At 40.8% G+C, this 18931-nt stretch overlaps 1 protein-coding gene across 1 annotated transcript in view; it reads left to right on the top strand.

The window, feature by feature from the left end:
* LOC126336161 (esterase FE4-like) overlaps nucleotides 1–18931 on the top strand; it is a 59251-nt gene that overhangs the window by 19038 nt on the left and 21282 nt on the right. The window contains exons 5-8 of the mRNA XM_049999653.1: nucleotides 1248–1433; nucleotides 5191–5390; nucleotides 12182–12347; nucleotides 13314–13495. Of these exons, the coding sequence (XP_049855610.1) occupies nucleotides 1248–1433; nucleotides 5191–5390; nucleotides 12182–12347; nucleotides 13314–13495 (734 nt within the window). The remainder of the gene's footprint in view (nucleotides 1–1247; nucleotides 1434–5190; nucleotides 5391–12181; nucleotides 12348–13313; nucleotides 13496–18931) is intronic.

Here is an 18931-nt window from a genome sequence, read left to right as displayed (position 1 = left end):
GCAGTAGAATGAGATGGAGATTCCATGAAAAAATTGGGTGTGTAGATAAAACATAATTCTTTCAAGTTTGTAATGCTCATTATGTTGAACAATGAATTGTTGTAGAAAAAAGATGCTCTGTATTACTCTCTGGGCAACCCTCGTACTAAAACACTCCTACAGTCCTGTCAATTCAAGGAAATCTGGCAGCTTTCAACAATGATATACAGACGACAGTAGCCATTCGTTTATAGAGCAATGAAGAGGCGTTGGGATAGAGACGTTTACAAAACAGCGTTGCAGACACGCAAAGCAGCAACGCGCAGTGTACAGCCGTCGTACACACAAGGTTTCGTTTCTTACAGAAAATTGACAGAAAGAATACCAGGGAAATTCCGGGTTGTCAGCTTGTTTCGTCAGAGATGTTTATGAATGTATTATAAAAAGGCTTCATTTGGACATTGTTTAGCAAGTAGAATCCAGGTGCGCCTTGAAACCTGTCAAGAACTGTGATTCTTGAAGTTTTCCCGGCGTATTAAACGTCCGATGAGATTTCGGGATTGCAGCCGGATCATGTTGATTTCTTGCCACGATTTTTCGGCTGGAAATCGTCCAGCGGTCTTCAAGTGAGTGTCTGTCACTGGAGGCTGCAAGTTTCCGGAGTCAACTTTATAGCAAAAAATTGGCGCGAAAACGCATGCGCGACATCCGCGCCCTCTGGAGCTACTGTTCTATCTGTGGAGGCCGATGCGCATGCGTTCTCGCGTCAATTTTTTGCTATAAAGTTGACTCTGGGAGCTTGCAGTCTCCAGTGACGGACACTCACCTGAAGAAGACTCGACGATTTCCAGTCGAAATATCGTGGCAAGAAGTCAACATGATCCGGCTGCAATCCCGAAATCTCATCGAACAGGTCAAATGTCGAATTTGAGGCGAAGTATTACTTGAAACCTGTATCAGTGGTTTTGTCGTTAAGCGAATGTTCATTGTAGGCCAGCGCAAGGTCCTGCGACAGTAGTCAACAAAAATGGTTCAAATGGCTCTGAGCACTATGTGACTTCACATCTGAGGTCATCAGTCCCTTAGAACTACTTAAACCTAACTAACCTCAGGACATTACACACATCCATGCCCGAGGCAGGATTCGAACCTGAACGCCTAGAACCACTGGGCACTCTAGTTAACAGAAGCCCGAGATCCTAGTATGTAACAGTCAGTTATGTGCATAGTTTTTTTATTGCTGCGTTCACAGTGAAAACTTCTCGTAGGTTTCATAAGCACTGGAGATGAGGTGGTGCCCGGGAACATGGGCCTCAAGGATCAAGCCGAGGCCCTGCGCTGGGTCCAGAGGAACATTGCGGCCTTCGGTGGAGACCCGAACCGTGTAACTCTTCTGGGCCAGAGTGCGGGCAGCGCCTCCGTCCACTACCACGTCCTCTCGCCGATGAGTGCAGGTAATCCAGCCTCCGTGCCTTCACTAAGGTGACTGTTTCGTCAGTAATTTTCCATTGATCTTTATTTCCTATATTGTGGTTTCAAATGTGTTTGCTAGAGGTTTCTTGTTTCAGCTCAGGACAGGCTTTTCCAGCTTAACGTCAGTTTATTGTAAATGTAAATTAATATAAGTTTCTTTTCTTAGAGTTTCTGCATTTGGAAATGAAATACTGCCAGTCATATCTTGCAAATTTATTGATCTGCTCTGGTATAAAAATCAAAAAAAATTTCAACAAACTAATAAATTATACAAATCAAAATGAAAAAACTGTGAATTCCGGCCCGTTAAGCTGTTGTTGTTGTTGTGGTCTTCAGTCCTGAGACTGGTTTGATGCAGCCCTCCATGCTACTCTATCCTGTGCAAGCGTTTTCATCTCCCAGTACCTACTGCACCCTACATCCTTCTGAATCTGCTTGGTGTATTCATCTCTTGGTCTCCCTCTACGATTTTTAGCCTACACGCTGCCCTCAAATACTAAATTGGTGATCCCTCGTTATCTCATAACATGTCCTACCAACCGATCCCTTCTTCTAGACAAGTTGTGCCACAAGCACCTCTTCTCCCCAATTCTGTTCAATACCTCTTCATTAGTTATGTGATCTACCCACCTAATCTTCAGCATTCTTCTGTACCACCACATTTCGAAAGCTTTTATTCTCTTCTTGTCTCGGAATATTTTACCCAAGAGGACCCTATCATCATTTAATCATACAGTAAAGCTGCAATCGGCGTAAAATTCAGATTATCGCACATACAGCATAACAGATCGGAAGTCACATTTTTTTTCATTTTAATTTGTGTAATTTATTCATTTCTTGAACTTTATTTGTTCAATCCCAAAACGATCATAGGAAATTGTTGAAAATTTAAATAAGCAGTCCCTGTGTGAGCTGAGCTGAGATGTGTACGCGTTCAGATTTCACCTTAAGCCGAAAATCTCTTCTCTAAAGCTTGTAAGTTCAATCCCTAAGTGATCCTAGGATAACGTCTCAGGCTTAAAGTTCCATTGTTTACGTGAAAAAACCCAAGTTGAATCCAAGTTCACATTTCACGTTATGCCGAAGATATCGCCATAACTGTATGAATAACGCGTTCACAAGAAATACCAAGCATAGTAAAAAACTGAGTTACTCGAATTACCCATCGTATGACCAGGAACTTCTTTTATAAATGACACAAAATGATCCGGAAACCAGGTCTATGCAAAGGTATTTCCATAAACTCATCCTCATGCTCTCTGCAAGATATACTGGGTGATAAAAAAGTCAGTATAAATTTGAAAACCGAATAAATCACGGAATAATGTAGATAGAGAGGTACAAATTGACACACATGCTTGGAATGACATGGGGTTTTATTAGAACCAAAAAAATACAAACGTTCAAAAAATGTCCACCAGATGGCGCTTCATCTGATCAGAATAGCAATAATTAGCATAACACAGTAAGACAAAGTAAAGATTAGGTTCTTTAAAGGAAATGCTCAATATGTCCACCATCATTCCTCAACAATAGCTGTAGTCGAGGAATAATGTTGTGAACAGCACTGTAAAGCAAGTCCGGAGTTTTGGTGAGGCATTGTCTTCGGATGTTGTCTTTCAGCATCCCTAGAGATGTTGGTCGATCACGATACACTTGCGACTTCAGGTAACCCCAAAGCCAATAATCGCACGGACGGAGGTCTTGGGACCTAGGAGGCCAAGCATGACGAAAGTGGCGACTGAGCACACGATCGTCACCAAACGACGCGCGCAAGAGATCTTTCACGCGTGTAGCAATACTTTGGTTTTTTGTCTTTGTTCTCATAAAACCCCATGTCACTCCAAGCATGTGTATCAATCTTTACCTCTCTATCTACATTATCCCATGGTTTATTAAGTTTAATTTATACTGACTTTTTTGGTCACTCGGTATGTTTTCTGATCCATTGGGCCGTGTTCCTCCGATCTGCTCCTGGCGTTCAAATTACCTTTAAAACAGCTGCAGTGGATGGTAACCTACATTTTAGTTAAGGTAGACGGTGACAGGCACCCCTGGAGAACAATGTCGAATTTGACACGAAGTCACAAATAAGTGAGTAACACTCAATCAGTATACGTCTGTTAAACTGACCAATCAATGTAATTTCATCAGAGACACACACTTCCTATAAAAAATGTAATTGCCATTCAAATGATCGTACGCTATATGAGAGAGTAGTTTAGAATTAAATGCTTATGTACATTCATCAAAGTGTGCTCTTATAGCTTCGTCATGCAAAACACATGAAAATTTCCCCGGGAATCTCATTCAACTTCGTCCCACGTTACAACACATATGTAGCATCAGCTGTACAGCCACACACAGCAATTCCCACAAAATGGTGATGGGACACAGCAGCAAACACTCATAAAGTAACTTCTCATCGTCGAGGTTCACTGCCACGTAGAATTTTTGAAGGACGTTATACTCGCAGTTGACTGTATAAACTATTTATTTTACAACTACAATTTCGGCCTTTGGGCCACTATCAAGTGGTACTGCAAAATGTTTTGTTTCAAAACATGTCGGACTTTGAAATCTTCCGGCATGTGCTGAAGCAAAATGTTTCGCAGTATCACTTGTTTATGGCCCAAAGGCCGGAACTGGAACTGGGATATAAATATTTGAATGCGTTGACGGCCAAAATGATGTACTTTAAAAATCATTAAGTGGTTTTGGTTTGCTTTACTAAAAAGGCGTTGTTACCGGTTTAAAATATGTACCTTCAACTTCATCCAACTTACGCGCTTTAATCAAAAGACATGGACATTGCTTTACAGATGAATCGCGCTGAAATGAAACTATAAACACTTTTTTTGTATTTCTTGAACGAATATCACTTATATTGTTCTTTAGGTTTACACACACACTCATTGCGATTTTCGTTACTGTACAAGAATATTTCGAATCGCCGCGCGCTTTGACTTACATCGGATGAAAACGAATCTATTGTCATCGGACATAAACTAAAGCAAATTAGTGCGATATAAACAACAATTACATTTAATCTCATCTTTGTTGCTGAACTTTTGTCTTTATGCATACCACAGCGCCCCAGGACCTATATTCATTGTATTGTTATTTTACTAGAGCGTGACCTAATAACCAAACAGATAGGTCCAAATGAAATAAACGTTGTGTACTAAATAGAAAAGAGATAGGAGTATGACACAGTAATTATTACAGTATGAACTATTTCCTACAGTGAAGCAGACTGGAGAGACGTGTTCTTACATGATGCTACTCGACACATCAAGAGGACATTTTCTTCTTAGCGGGAAGTTATAGTTGTCGACTTAAACAATTGTTATTCTTGATGTTATTAACGTTACATATGTCTAGTATCAAGATGAAAAGGTGATACAGAAATAAGAATTTTTTGATTTCCATGTTACTTCAAACAGAGGAACGTACCTTAACTAGAAACATGCCAATTTAAAAGTCCAAGTAAAGGGTAATGTCTAGTTTTGTCATATGTAGCGTCTGACGTCATTACTTGCTAGTTTTCATCCATCTGCTACTATTTGCTAAAATGTACTACTAACCTGAGTTATCAGCATAAGGGTTTTTAAAATTTTGTTTGTAGGTAAGCTCCAATTTAAATATATTTATATTAATGTAGTTTATAGGAAACTTAGGTATTCGTTAGTCTCATATAATTTGTGTAGCTAATCGACAACTTTTGATAATCGTCAGGTCTATTTAAGAACGCCATAGGAATGAGCGGAACCGCTTTAAGTCCTTGGGCATTCTCCAAAAACGCAACGGACAGGACGATACGGTTTGCCAAATATTTGGGATACACCGGCTCCACTTCAGCGGAGCTCCTAGCCTTCATGAAAACTATCGACTGGACCAGACTAGTTGTGGACGCCAACAACGCTCTGTCGGAAGAGGTATGTATTAATGTTTTAACTGTTCTTTCCCACGCAACCGTTTACAGGAATTAAATCGAAAAATATAACGAGGACAGGTGACCTCTCAGTCTGTTTAAACGTCTCATAATAAGTATAGGAGACAGTCGGAGTCGAAGATGATATATTGCTGAGTGTGATTTGTTGTAATTGTATGGCTTAACGTATCTTGCACCCTGCCTTGATCCTGGTTCGAGTTCTGGTGACGCTGAACTTTGCCGTGTCACAGTGATCACCACTGAAGTAGCTGTAATACTAAAACGTTACACTTTCTCTCACTGCAGTTTGTTTAAGGTCTGATTGACTTCCAAGTGCTTTCTGGTCATCATCGTCTCAGTATAAGTCTTGTCGCAATAGTAATCTAATGACCATTTTTCACTTCTCTTAAAATGTTTTGATCGTCATTGAAAAGTTTCTTTACTTTTATGAATGCTTTATTGTCGAAACAGGGCGTAATAGAAGATTCATTAACAAATTTCAGTTTATAATAACTAAAATGCTGAGTTCATAAGATTTTTTAAAGTACAGTGTGTTTCCAATTAAAGGGTTAAGCATTAGTTTACTAAAACTGCAGTGTCGTTCCATTGGAGAAAATCAGCCCACTAGCCTTTAGCTTTAAATGGAAATGCTTTCCATTCAGAGAGCAAGAAGGAAAACTGCAAATAACTGTTGAGCATTTACAAGCTTACGAATGGCATACTTAGGATCGGTTCCACGTTCACAGTTTCAACAATTAATTCAGACATCTGATCGCACACCTAAAATCAGTTTAGTCCTCGTCATTAGAGTTCTCCTTTATTGGATGGTGACTCACGATAGGTGATAGTATACTCAGCTCTGTTTCCGCTAGTCTCCCGAACTACACTCACACTAGTTCACCACGGGTGCGGTGAAATTTCTGTGCTGTGGTTGGTACTAGCACTGATATTAGATACAGTCGATGACGCAGTGAACGTAGTTGCTTGTTTGATCACCGTATGGCATGTCTGACTAGGGGGCTTCAGGAATTAGGTCTGTGGTACGTTTCCTCCATGAAGTGTGAGGCTTGTGTCTTAAGGGTATATGCTGCGAGTAGGTGACTGAAACGAGTGTTTATATGTATAATGTGGTGATACGTTTATGCGTGTGACGGTTAGAGAAAAAACAGGGTCCAATACGGTGCCGGCACCTAGCCTCCTCCTCTCCAATGGAAACAAAGGGGTCGCCGGTATTAACCTACCACCAGTCTGACTAACGGATACCATCAACAGTCTCACATGCAATCAGTTCATGACTGACAGCAGAGACGCTTGTAATTTCATCCAGGGCATCCAGTGTGGTGATCAGAAACTTTACGGCACCACCTCTCCTCTTACCGGCCAAACACTGGTCGTGAAGATTGTTCCACCACCAGGATTCAAACCGGCTTAATTCTGAGTCGAGTGCCACCTAACGGGCCTGTGTTATTGACACTCGCTACCGAAGCGGGTAATACAGTACATTATAAACGGTAATGTTTCACACTTTTTTGTAATCAACATTATAATCTATACAAGGTGTAAAAGTTAATTTTTTACAACGAACCACAGTGCTACAGAAGAAGTCGAGACGAGGAATTTGACAGAGGACACTAGTTTTCCATGAAGTTGGGAAACTAAAAACTACCTTAGTTGTGGCGCTGAATAAGTAGAAAACAGCGACCTCTTGCGAAAATGTATCCTTGTAAAAACAATTACATACAAAAAAGGTCGTATACATTTTTTCTTCTGGAAGAAATAGTCTGAGAGCAGAGAGTGAGAGAATATCGAAACTCTCGGGCATGGTGCGTGCACTGTAACCAAGCCGGTTTTTGAAAGCCAGTTTGTGGTAGTTTCCCGAATTGATGAATTAAAAGCGTCCAGTATCAAAGTTTTCATCTCGACTTCCTCTATATCACTGCGATACGTTCTAATGAATCATGGTTTACATCGCAGCGTGTTTTGGAAAAACAATGTGAATTTGTAGGACAGGCATGCTCGAATCCCATATCTGATTCGCACCGCAGATACACTGGAGGCAAATGTAATTTACATTGCTTGCAGGAACAATTTACCCGAAAATCTGGCTATAAGTACACCAGTGAAGAAACCTTGACAGAAGTGATTTAGTAACACTTCGTAAGCACGTAACACTGACAGACAGCAATGAAAGCCTGGACTGAAGTCCCTTGTAGTGTAGATGAAGAGAAACCATGTACAGAACATGAAAACTCATTGCCCATAACAGCTGTTTACCTTGCTGCCTTCTTCAGTTGACATTTTCGTTCAACACTAACAAATATTCTGACATTACCGCGACCACATCGAAGATCACAATCAGTTCGATGGCCTCATTAATAACGTGACTATATTCTAGTCCTACAAGAGGCTGGCTGGTATAGCAGAAGAAATGCTCGATACCAGCTTATCCTTCACAGTCCAGGTATCAGTGGCCCGCAAATTCACGCTAGGACCACTGCTTCAGCAGATCACAAGTTTGCCTTAGCATTAACTCGGACTAAGCCAGCATCCAAAGTGCAACTAGGAGCAAATCTGTATCCAAAGTGACAGTTCTGAACATGAAGAACCTCATCACAGTACAGCCCATCTCCAGTGGAGCAACTCAATCCACTACTAGGGGAATCAATGGCACTAAATGTTGTTACCTAGCAAGAGTAAACGCTGACTTCGCGTAGTTGACCAGCAAAGCCGTAACACGACTAGCTTTTATCAGGCATCGACAGGCCAGAATAATCCTGATGTGGAGAGTCACAGTCTACTACGACAGTACTACACTAATGCTTCTTGGGGGGACTCCAGACACTGTCAGTACATCCAGAAGGTTCTATCAGCATCTCTACAACGTCAAAGAGATATCATCTTAAAGCAGGATAAAGACTGAGTAAAGACTTCGCGCGTTACATAACGCTCTTTCCAGCACTATTGCCCAAACTGTCTCCTAATGGCATGAACTGGAGACTGTGGGACGATATGTTATTCAGTATACATTCCAGGCACTATCGCTTGAATAGCTGCTACAACAGACAGAAGTAACATAGAACATTCTCTCCCTAGATAAGGTTCTAGACTTCTAATTTTATATCTATTCTCGACTGCAGGAACTGTTTCACAGATAAAGACAGTTATAGAAGATTGAGAAACCGTTGTAGCAGACAACCTGTTCCAGCTGTATGACCGTATGATTATCATCAAATACGCGTATATACCTTACAGCCTGTGAAATACGTGAAAGAAGCAGCATTCATGCTTTACCATTGCTTCACGATAGCTAATATTCCCTACATTCAAATCAATCCGTAGGCTCTACGCTCTTTCAAAGACATGGTTGATATAAATTAGTGTAAGGAGACTTTTGTCAGTATAGCACAGTATAATTCTGACCAAGCTGACTGGAATAAATTCTTTAAAATGTTGACGATAGCAGGGAAAAATATCAGAGAGCGAAAAGTTATCAAGAACTGCTATAACAACCGCACTAATGTTATAAGAACTGAATAAATTGAAGGTGAATCAGTAGTTGAGAAGGTAGTAAGACAGAACTGTAGCCTATTATCGATGTTATTCTATCTACAGACTGAATAAACACTAAAGGAAATCAAGGGGAAACATCGAACCATCGTACACTACGTTTCTTTGAATGCAGTCTGAGTGGAAAACAACATCCTTAGTGTTTTTGGAGAGAAAGTCCTCGAATATACCGGCAATTCTACTGCTAACAGTTATAATTATTCTGCTCATTTAATCGCAGAGATAGAATGAAACGAACAAGAAAGCTATCGCACGTAGTTCCTGTCCAGACTATCACAAGAAAACCTTTCTGAGTGACCATCTTTTTGAATGCAATGAAGGTTTACACACACCCACTTATGTTTGTTGTCGTCAATAAACATTGCTTCACTAGTAAAAGTAGCCTCATCCATAGATTCCCAAACATGTAAGTGACTTTTTAAGTAACAGAACCCAGTACGTTGTACTCGACGGCGAGTATTCATCATACCACCCAAGGAAGCGTGATGGGACCACTCTTATTTTCTGTATGCTTAATCTGACGGACAAAGTCAGCAGTAATTTACGGACGTTTGCTGGTGACGATGTGTCGTACCGGAAGGTGTCGTCGTTGAGTGACTGTAGAAGTATACAAGATGACTTACGTAGAATTTATAGTTGGTGTGATTATGGCAGCTTGCTCTAAATGCAGAAAGCTGTAAGTTTGTATAGGACATACACTCCTGTAACGTTCGAGTACAGCGTTAGTACGGTGCTGCTTGACGGAGTCACATAGATTAATTATCTAGCATAACGTTTCCAAAGCAATGTGGAATTAAATGAGCGTGTCAGGTTGGCGGTAGGTAAGGCGAACGCTCACCTTCGTTTTATCGTAACAATTCTCAGAAAGTGTAACCTATGAATCAAAGAGATGGCCTACCGAACGCTAGTGCGATGCCTTCTTGAGTATTTGCACAATTGTTCTGGATCCCCTTAAGATCTGGTTGAAGCAAGAAACAGAAGCAATCTAGAGGCGAGCTTCTAGATTTCTTACAGGTAGCTTCGATAAACAAAATAGTAAGACGGAGGTGCTTCGGGAAGTGAAATGGGATTCCCTGGAGGGTAGGCGACGTTGTTTTCGAGAAACATCGTTGAGAAAATTTAGATCACCAACATTTGAAGCTGAATGTAGAACGATAACGGCTGCCAACGTACAACGGACCACGAACATAAGACAACAGAAACTACGGCTCATACTGAGGCATATGGACAATCGTTTTTTCTCGCTCTTCTTGCGAGACAAACAGAAAGGTAATAATTAGTAGTGATACAACATATCCTCCACCACGCACCTACGGTGGCTTGCGAGTACGTATGTAGATTAAGATCCATAAACAGAGTGGAGTAGGAAAAACCTACATTGAAAACCTTTTCTTCCAAAGCTTGGATACTTTGCACACGGCAAAGATGTGAACCGTTTTCCTTAACGACGTGCCAACGTAGCCGATGTGCAACCTCAAACTCGCGACCTATTGCAGATCGAAAGCATTGTTTCGAATCAATGGAGTACGTGATTCATTTCCTACCTACACTACTGGTGATTAAAATTGTTACACCAAGAAGAAATGCAGCTTATATACGGGTATTCAATGGATAAATATATTATACTAGAGCTGGCATGTTATTATATTTTCAGGCAATTTGGGTACCCAGAACAACCACTTCTGGCCTTAATAACGGCCTTGATAAGCCTGGGGATTGAGTCAAACAGAGTTTGGATGGCGTGTACAGGTACAGCTGCCAATGCAGCTTCAACACGATACCACGGTTCATCAAGAGTAGTGACTGACGTATTGTGACGAGCCAGTTCCTCGGTCACCATTGACTAAACGTTTTCAGTTGGTGATATATCTGGAGAATGTGCTGGCCAGGGTAGCAATCGAACATTTTCTGTATCCAGAAAAGCCCGTACAGGACCTGCAACATGCGGTAGTGCATTATCGTGCTGAAATGTAGGGTCTCCCAGGGATCGAATGAAGGGTAGAGCCACAGGTCGTAACACATCTGAAATGTAACGTCCACTGTCCAAAGTGCCGTCCAATGCAAATAAGAGATGACCGAGACGCGTAACCAATGGCACCCCATTCCATCACGCCTTGTGATACGTCAGTATGGCGATGACGAATGCACGTTTCCAATGTGCGTTCACCGCGATGTCGCCAAACACGGATGCGACCATCATGATGCTGTAAACAGAACCTGGGTTCATGCGAAAAAATGACGTTTTGCCATTCGTGTACCCAGGTTCGTCGTTGAGTACACCATCGCAGGCGCTCCTGTCTGTGATGCAGCGTGAACGGTAACCGCAGCCATGGTCTCGGAGCTGGTAGTCCATGCTGCTGCAAACGTCGTCGAACTGTTGGTGCAGATGGTTGTTGTCTTGTAAAGGTCCCCATGTGATGACTCAGGGATCGAAACGTATCTGCACGATCCGTTACAGCCATGCGGATAAGATGCCTGTCATCTCGATTGGTAATGATACGAGGCCGTTGGGATCCAGCACAGCATTCCGTATTACCCTCCTGAACCCACCGAACCCATATTCTGCTAACAGTCATTAGATCTTGACCAAAGTGAGCAGCAATGTTGCCATACGATAAACCGGAAACGGGCTAGGCTATAATCCGACGTTTATCAAAGTCGGAAACGTGATGGTACGCATTTCTCCTCCTTACACGAGGCATCACAACAACGTCTCAGAAGGCAACGTCGCTCAACTGCTGTTTGTGTATGAGAAATCGGTTGGAAACTTCCCTCAAGTCAGCACGCTGAAGGTGTCGCCACCAGCGCCAACCTTGTGTGAATGCTCTGAAAAGCTAATCATTTGCAAGTCACAGCATCTCCTTCCTGTCGGTTAAATTTCGCGTCTGTAGCACGACATCTTCGTGGTGTAGCAATTTTAATGGGCAGTAGTGTAGATTGTTATGAGAAATTCGATGATCCCGGTGCTGGTTTGACGGTATCAGACGGTTTTTCTCCACTCCGCATACTGTTCCTATATGGTGCATCGTAACAGCCTTTCCGGAACGTCTTTTGGTATATAGGACACTTGTTTTCGTGTATGGCAATGCATCTCTGACAAAATGCATGCTTTCTCAACGTATAAGCAGGTCACTATGTATTAATGATTTTTATCGTTAGGCATAAGATGTAACAAATATCTGCGGGAGCTCCTTGGGTAGAAACACTGGGTGTGTCTCTCTGCCCTAGGACAGCACGAGCCTGTTCACCTGCGTGTGGGTGCCCAGCGCTGAGCCACAGCACGACGGGGCCTTCCTGACGGAGCAGCCGGCTACGCTGGTGGCTGAGGGCCGCTACAACCTGGTACCCTACATGGCGGGCGTCACCGATCTCGAGCTGCTATCGCAGACCCATAGTGAGTCCACTAATACTTCTCTATTGTAGCACAACTGCTTCACTACTGTGGTTAGCTTCGATAGAACGTCCTTCCTCTTGTTTTGCTGAAAATATCTGTAGATAAATGCTGAACATTCGTCTCCATGTCTGATTCCTTCACGAAGCAAAAATTCAGTGGTAATTTCTGCTCTTAAATTAACACAGATGGCAGCTCTATTTATGCCTTTCAATAAAAATTGTCACTTGAATATTTAATATCATTTTTTGCGAAGTATTTTTGTCAGTTTTCCTTTAAGTGAGTGATAACTCTTTTCTAGGAAAGGTATTTAAGACAATTTTCGTAACAATTTTAAATTAATTTTTTTTTAATTCCAGAAACGTTTGTAATTCAGAATGCTCATAGTTTTTGCCAGATTGTTGTTTCGAAACCGACGGACGTTTAACCCTAATGTTCCTTCCTTCAGGCAGTCATGTGAACCCCAGGATTCTCGCTCACCACTTCTGTTATCTCACGACGGTGAGCACGTAAAACTATTACTGATCTCTCCAGTACCTATTACCCTCTTAGCTTTTGATTGATGCGCTATTCCATCATGAATTAGTTACAAAATGAGACAATTTTTGCACATTAATTTGTTCAGTAATTGTGGAGTGGTGGACCAGTGTCGAGGGAACTGCGTTAGAAGCTACACTTGTAAGAAAATAATGAATACCTGCTTAATTACATAACTTCCATGCCAACGTAATCAGATTGACCCACACGAATAAATAACACAGTACGGTAGGATTTATCAATGTGTTTATCGACTCATCATTCCTCAACGATGGCTCCATTGCTGTATGCATACCCATTCTAAAGTTCAGATTTAGGTAACGTGGCGAACCATTTCGCGACAGAGATTAAAGTGCTTTGTTTACTTTGGTGATTTTTGTTTTTATAAATGCAAACTTACCTGATTTTGCTTTTATTTGTTTTTTCCGACAGGTGGCGGGATACTTTCAACAGAGGAACAAATAAATAACTTGAACCAAAACTTTGACGAAATAGTCGCTTGTGACATACGACTTCCAACGAGACAGGAGCAGCTGAATGGGGCTCATTCCGTGAAGCAGTTTTACTACAACGGAAGTGACATTACGGTGCAGGACAGTTACACTACGACACTGGTAAGCAGAGGGCACAGGAAGACATCAGAAAAATAATTTTTTGTCATCCATCGGAATCCAGTAGGAACATTAACATAAATTCTTAACATAGAAAAATACGAAGGAGAAACACGAAGAAACTAAATATGGTTACCTCAATGTGTCAAGGTCAAGCATAAACAACAAATTAGAGCATATTTCCTGAATAATATGTCTAAAGAGTAACAAATTAGCTAAAACAATATAAGCATGACAAAATGAAAAATAGCTTGCTGAAAATCCTCTATAACAATAATAAAACACTTGTTGTCAGAGATGGTTGTAGTTAGCACTGGCACGTCATGCTGTCTAAGAGCTCCTGAACCACCTCAATCATTAATCGATGCAAAACCTTGAAAATGAGCTAGGCACAGGTCTGGAAGAAGTCGTAGTTTAGGTTCATTGGCTACAGATGGTTGCCTCAATTCACACCACACATACTTAAATGTTGGGGCTTCAGTTACCATTCTACGCGACAAATTGACAATGAGAACATCTCGATTCGGAATAGCAATATTGTCTATAAATTGGTCTCTGGAGACCCTGTGACTCTGAAACGTTGCACATCTGACTGGCGTGTCTCCTCCACTCAACAATTGAAACGTAAAGTTCCGCACGTGCATCTTAACAAAATGTCACGGCTACAAGCAAAATTTTCTTTTATTATTATTTGCCTGTGGAGGCTAGAATTTACGATACGATTGTGTGAAGAGCATGATTCTAAAAAATGAATTGCCATTTATCTGTGAAGAGAACATTCCTCAATTCGCTCTCAGTCACATCTAGATGCTGTTGATCTCCATAAACAGTTGTGATACTACAATGCCGAGAGCGGAATAAACACTGTCTAATGTCTTGTATACAGACCAAACATCTGTGCCTCCTGTATAATTAAGTTTGGTAACTGCATCTTACTAGACATTTATAATGTTTACAGGTAACGGCTTTGAAGGAACCTATTTTGGACTGTGAGCCCAACTTATATTGGTCTAGATCAAAAGTTTTGTGTCTGTGAGAAAAATCACTGAAGCAGTGAAATGTCACACTGTTGTTCATTTGAAGCTAATTAGACGCATCTTGGTGTTTTCTGAACAGGGTTCCAATGGAATTTTTGTGTCTTTTTGCAGTAAACTTCAGCAATTGACTACCTCTTGGTAACAACAAATGTCTAGGCCCATTATCTCTGAAGTACATCACTGTTAGAAGCACCAAGAACTAAATTCCTGTGCAGGTACAACAATTTCATATCGTGAAGAAATTTTGACGACTGTTTGTAGTGATTCTTCATCTTCTGTGTTTTCAGTTTATCCAAATTATTCTTCATCATTGGACACTAATGTATCAGGTTTACTGTGCAAAGCTTTGCAGCTTCTTTTTATACATTTTTATTAAAGAAATAGTAAATGTGAAAGGAGCGCCATGACGTTTGTTAATGATTTAGGGAACTTCAGTCTAATTATCTCAAATTAATACTGTTTTTCACAATTCTGTTACACTAGAAAATGACAACAATATCTACGATGGACACATTGCGATACCTAAATCCCTAGATCTTTTGGTAGATAATGACTTATACTTCAACATAGCAAATGATTAATGGTATAAGATTCGCTGGTGCTCTAAAGTCACCATGTAATGTGCTGAACAGAAGCTGAATAACGAGCAATGTTTAATGGTTTCCCCAATACAGAGGGCCACTGCTCCACTGTGAACAATCTTTGGTTTTGTACAAGCATTTCCCTAGTTTTTAACATGTTTTTATTCGATCGCTTTATATCGGCCTCTTTCTGATTAGTGTAGTCTAATGAGTTACAGGCTTCAAATTTCAAACATAGCTCAGGTCTGGGTGAGGGTGCATTATTAACTGACTTTCTTGCCCATCTGATCCGCCTAGCCCCCACCAGGCTAGATGTGACAAGTGTTGGTAACGCCTGACACCTTAGCTGGCCCGCACGACTGGCGTGTCGTGTGGGTAGTATTGGAATACATTCTAGTTAGTAGGCGTGTAACTCCACCATAGCCGCCGAAGCTTTGCCTTCAGTTGTGTATTTACTGCGCTCTCCTATCTTTTTTTAAGCACCATTGGTTTAGTCTCAGATTTTGCTGGGCCTTAGGTTTTAACTGTTTCTTATTCTGTGTGATGTTTCCAATGTCCGTTTTCCTCTTGTTTTTGTACGCTTGTTCACACTCGGCTAACTGCTATCGACGCTACCTGGGCATCTGGCCAGTATCTGCTGGTTTTTGAGTTATTCCTTGTTCTCCTCAGACTCCAGTCACAATAGTTTGAAACAATAAACAATTTCCCACCTAAAATCTAAGAAGAAAAAATAATTATTTAAATAAAACAAAATTTTTAATATATCACGTTCTTAAATGGAACTAAAAATTATAAAATAACATTTGATAGCCCCATACAGATCCTAGATCTTAAACATATATTTCCGAAAATCAGTGAACGTGAATTTTTAATTGCTATGAAAATACTTTTTAAAATTCAAAACGAAAAAAGTGGGCGTAATGCAGTGGATAATAGACTGGTGATGCTCGATTCATGCAACGGTCATTGTATATTATCTTATCGCATGATGCTTTGTTTGCGTAGGCTATATGATCTGGACAGTTATGTTTTGTTTTTGTGTAAACATTTTGTTATGTCGTTCACTAATTGCAACATGATCTAAGCTTTTCACCCTGATTCAAGTCATAAAATGTGACCTTCCTGAACTTACTTCTGATTAAAAAGGTATTCTGATAGCTGGCGTATGAAATAGTTAATCATGCTTTTTGTCTTCTTGTGGTGATATACCCACAGAAACTTTCATCTTCTAACACGTGGTTCTCTATATCGAACTGAGAAGTAAAAAACAAAATTTCATAGATTTAGCTTAGGATATTTTTTATATAATGACACATTTTCGTAAAAAATACTTCATCCATTATTTCAACGCTTATTGGTTGAATTTCTAAAAATAGTTGACCACGTGTTCTTTTTGTTTGTAAATCGGAAGTGTAATACCAACATTAATAAAGATAGCTTCAAAAATGCTTTAGTAGTTCTGTAATAATTATTTATTTTCAATAAAATATTTATTTTCTATAAAATATATCCCCCCCCCCCCCCATGAACCATGGACCTTGCCGTTGGTGGGGAGGGTTGCGTGCCTCAGCGATACAGATAGCCGTACCGTAGGTGCAACCACAACGGAGAGGTGTCTGTTGAGAGGCCAGACAAACGTGTGGTTCTTGAAAGGGGGCAACAGCCTTTTCAGTAGTTCCAAGGGCAACAGTCTGGATGATTGACTGATATGGCATTGTAACAATAATCAAAATGGCCTTGCTGTGCTGGTACTGCGAACGGCTGAAAGCAAGGGGAAACTACGGCCGTAATTTTTCCCGAGGGCATGCAACTTTACTGTATGGTTAAATGATGATGGCGTCCTCTTGGGTAAAATATTCCGGAAGTAAAATAGTCCCCCATTCAGATCTCCGGGCGGGGAATACTCAAGATGACGTCGTTATCAGGAGAAAGAAAGCTGGTGTTCTACGGATCGGAGCGTGCAACGTCAGATCCTTAATCGGGCAGGTAGCTTAGAAAAATTAAAAAGGGAAATGGATAAGTTAATGTTAGATTTAGTGGGAATTAGTGAAGTTCGGTGGCAGGAGGAACAAGACTTCTGGTCAGATGACTACAGGGTTATAAACACAAAATCAAATAGGGGTAATGCAGGAGTAGGTTTAATAATGATTAGGAAAATAAGAATGCGGGTAAGCTACTACAAACAGCATATTGAATTAATTATTGTGGCCAAGATAGATACGAAGCCCACACCTACTACAGTAGTACAAGTTTGTATGCCAACTAGATCTGCAGATCACGAAGAAATTGAAGAAATGTATGATGAAATACAAGAAATTATTCAGACAGTGAAGGGTGACGCAAATTTAATAGTCATGGGTGCCTGGAATTCGGTAGTAGGAAAAGGGAGAGAAGTAAACGTACTAGGTGAATATGGATTGGGGGTAAGAAATGAAAGAGGAAGCCTTCTCATAGAATTTTGCACAGTGCACAACTTAATCATAGCTAACACTTGGTTCAAGAATCATAAAAAAGTCTGTATACGTGGAAGAAGCCTGGAGATACTGACAGGTTTCTGATAGATTATATAATGGTAAGACAGAGATTTAGGAACCAGGTTTTAATTTGTAAGACATTTCCAGGGGCAGATGTGGACTCTGACCACAATCTATTGGTTATGAACTGTAGATTAAAACTGACGAAACTACAAAAAGGTGGGAATTTAAGGATATGGGACCTGGATAAACTGACTAAACCAGAGATTGTACAGTGTTTCAGGGAGAGCATAAGGGAACAAATGACAGGAATGGGGGAAAGAAATGCAGTAGATGAAAGATGGGTAACTTAAAGGGATGAAATGGTGAAGGCAGCAGAGGATCGAGTAGGTAAAAAGACGAGGGCTAGTAGAAAGCTTGGGTAACAGGAGAAATGTTGAATTGAATTGATGAAAGGAGAAAATATAAAAATGCAGTAAATGAAGCAGGCAAAAAAGAATACAAACGTCTCAAAAATGAGATCGACAGGAAGTGCAGAATGGCTAAGCAGGGATGGCTAGAGGGCAGATGTACGGATGTAGAGGCTTATCTCACGAGAGGTAAGATAGATACTGCCTACAGGAAAATTAGAGAAACCTATGGAGAAAGGAGACCCACTTGCATGAATATCAAGAGCTTTGATGGAAACCCAGTTCTAAGCAAAGAAGGGAAAGCAGAAAGGTGGAATGAGTATATAGTGGGTCTATACAAGGACGATGTACTTGAGGACAATATTATGGAAATGAAAGAGGATGTACATGAAGATAAAATGGAAGATAGGATACTGCGTGAAGAGTTTGACAGGGCACTGAAAGACCTGAGACGAAACAAGGCCCCCGGAGTAGACAAAATTCCATAAGAACTACTGACAGCCTTGGGAGAGCCAGTCCTGAAAAAATGGTTCAAATGGCACTGAGCACTATGGGACTTAACATCTGTGGTCATCAGTCCCCTAGAACTACTTAAACCTAACTAACCTAAGGACAGCACACACATTAATGCCCGAGGCAAGATTCGAACCTTAACCGCGAGACCACCGCGGCCGGTACCACTCCTGACAAAACTCTACCATCTAGTGAGCAAGAAGTATGAGACAGACAAAATACCATTAGACGTCAAGAAGAATATAATAATTCCAATCCCAAAGAAAGCAGGTGGTGACAGATGTGAAAATAACCGAACAATCAGTTTAATAAGTCACAACAGCAGAATACTAACGCGAATTCTTTACAGACGAATGGAAAAACTAGTAGAATCCGACCTCGGTGAAGATCAGTTTGGATTCCGTAGAAATGCTGGAACACGTGA

This window comes from Schistocerca gregaria, chromosome 2 (assembly GCF_023897955.1).
Source record: "Schistocerca gregaria isolate iqSchGreg1 chromosome 2, iqSchGreg1.2, whole genome shotgun sequence".
In the NCBI taxonomy this organism is placed as follows: domain Eukaryota; kingdom Metazoa; phylum Arthropoda; class Insecta; order Orthoptera; family Acrididae; genus Schistocerca; species Schistocerca gregaria.
The sequence above is the reverse complement of the archived record's forward strand: the minus strand, read 5'-3'. Positions and strand labels throughout refer to the sequence as shown.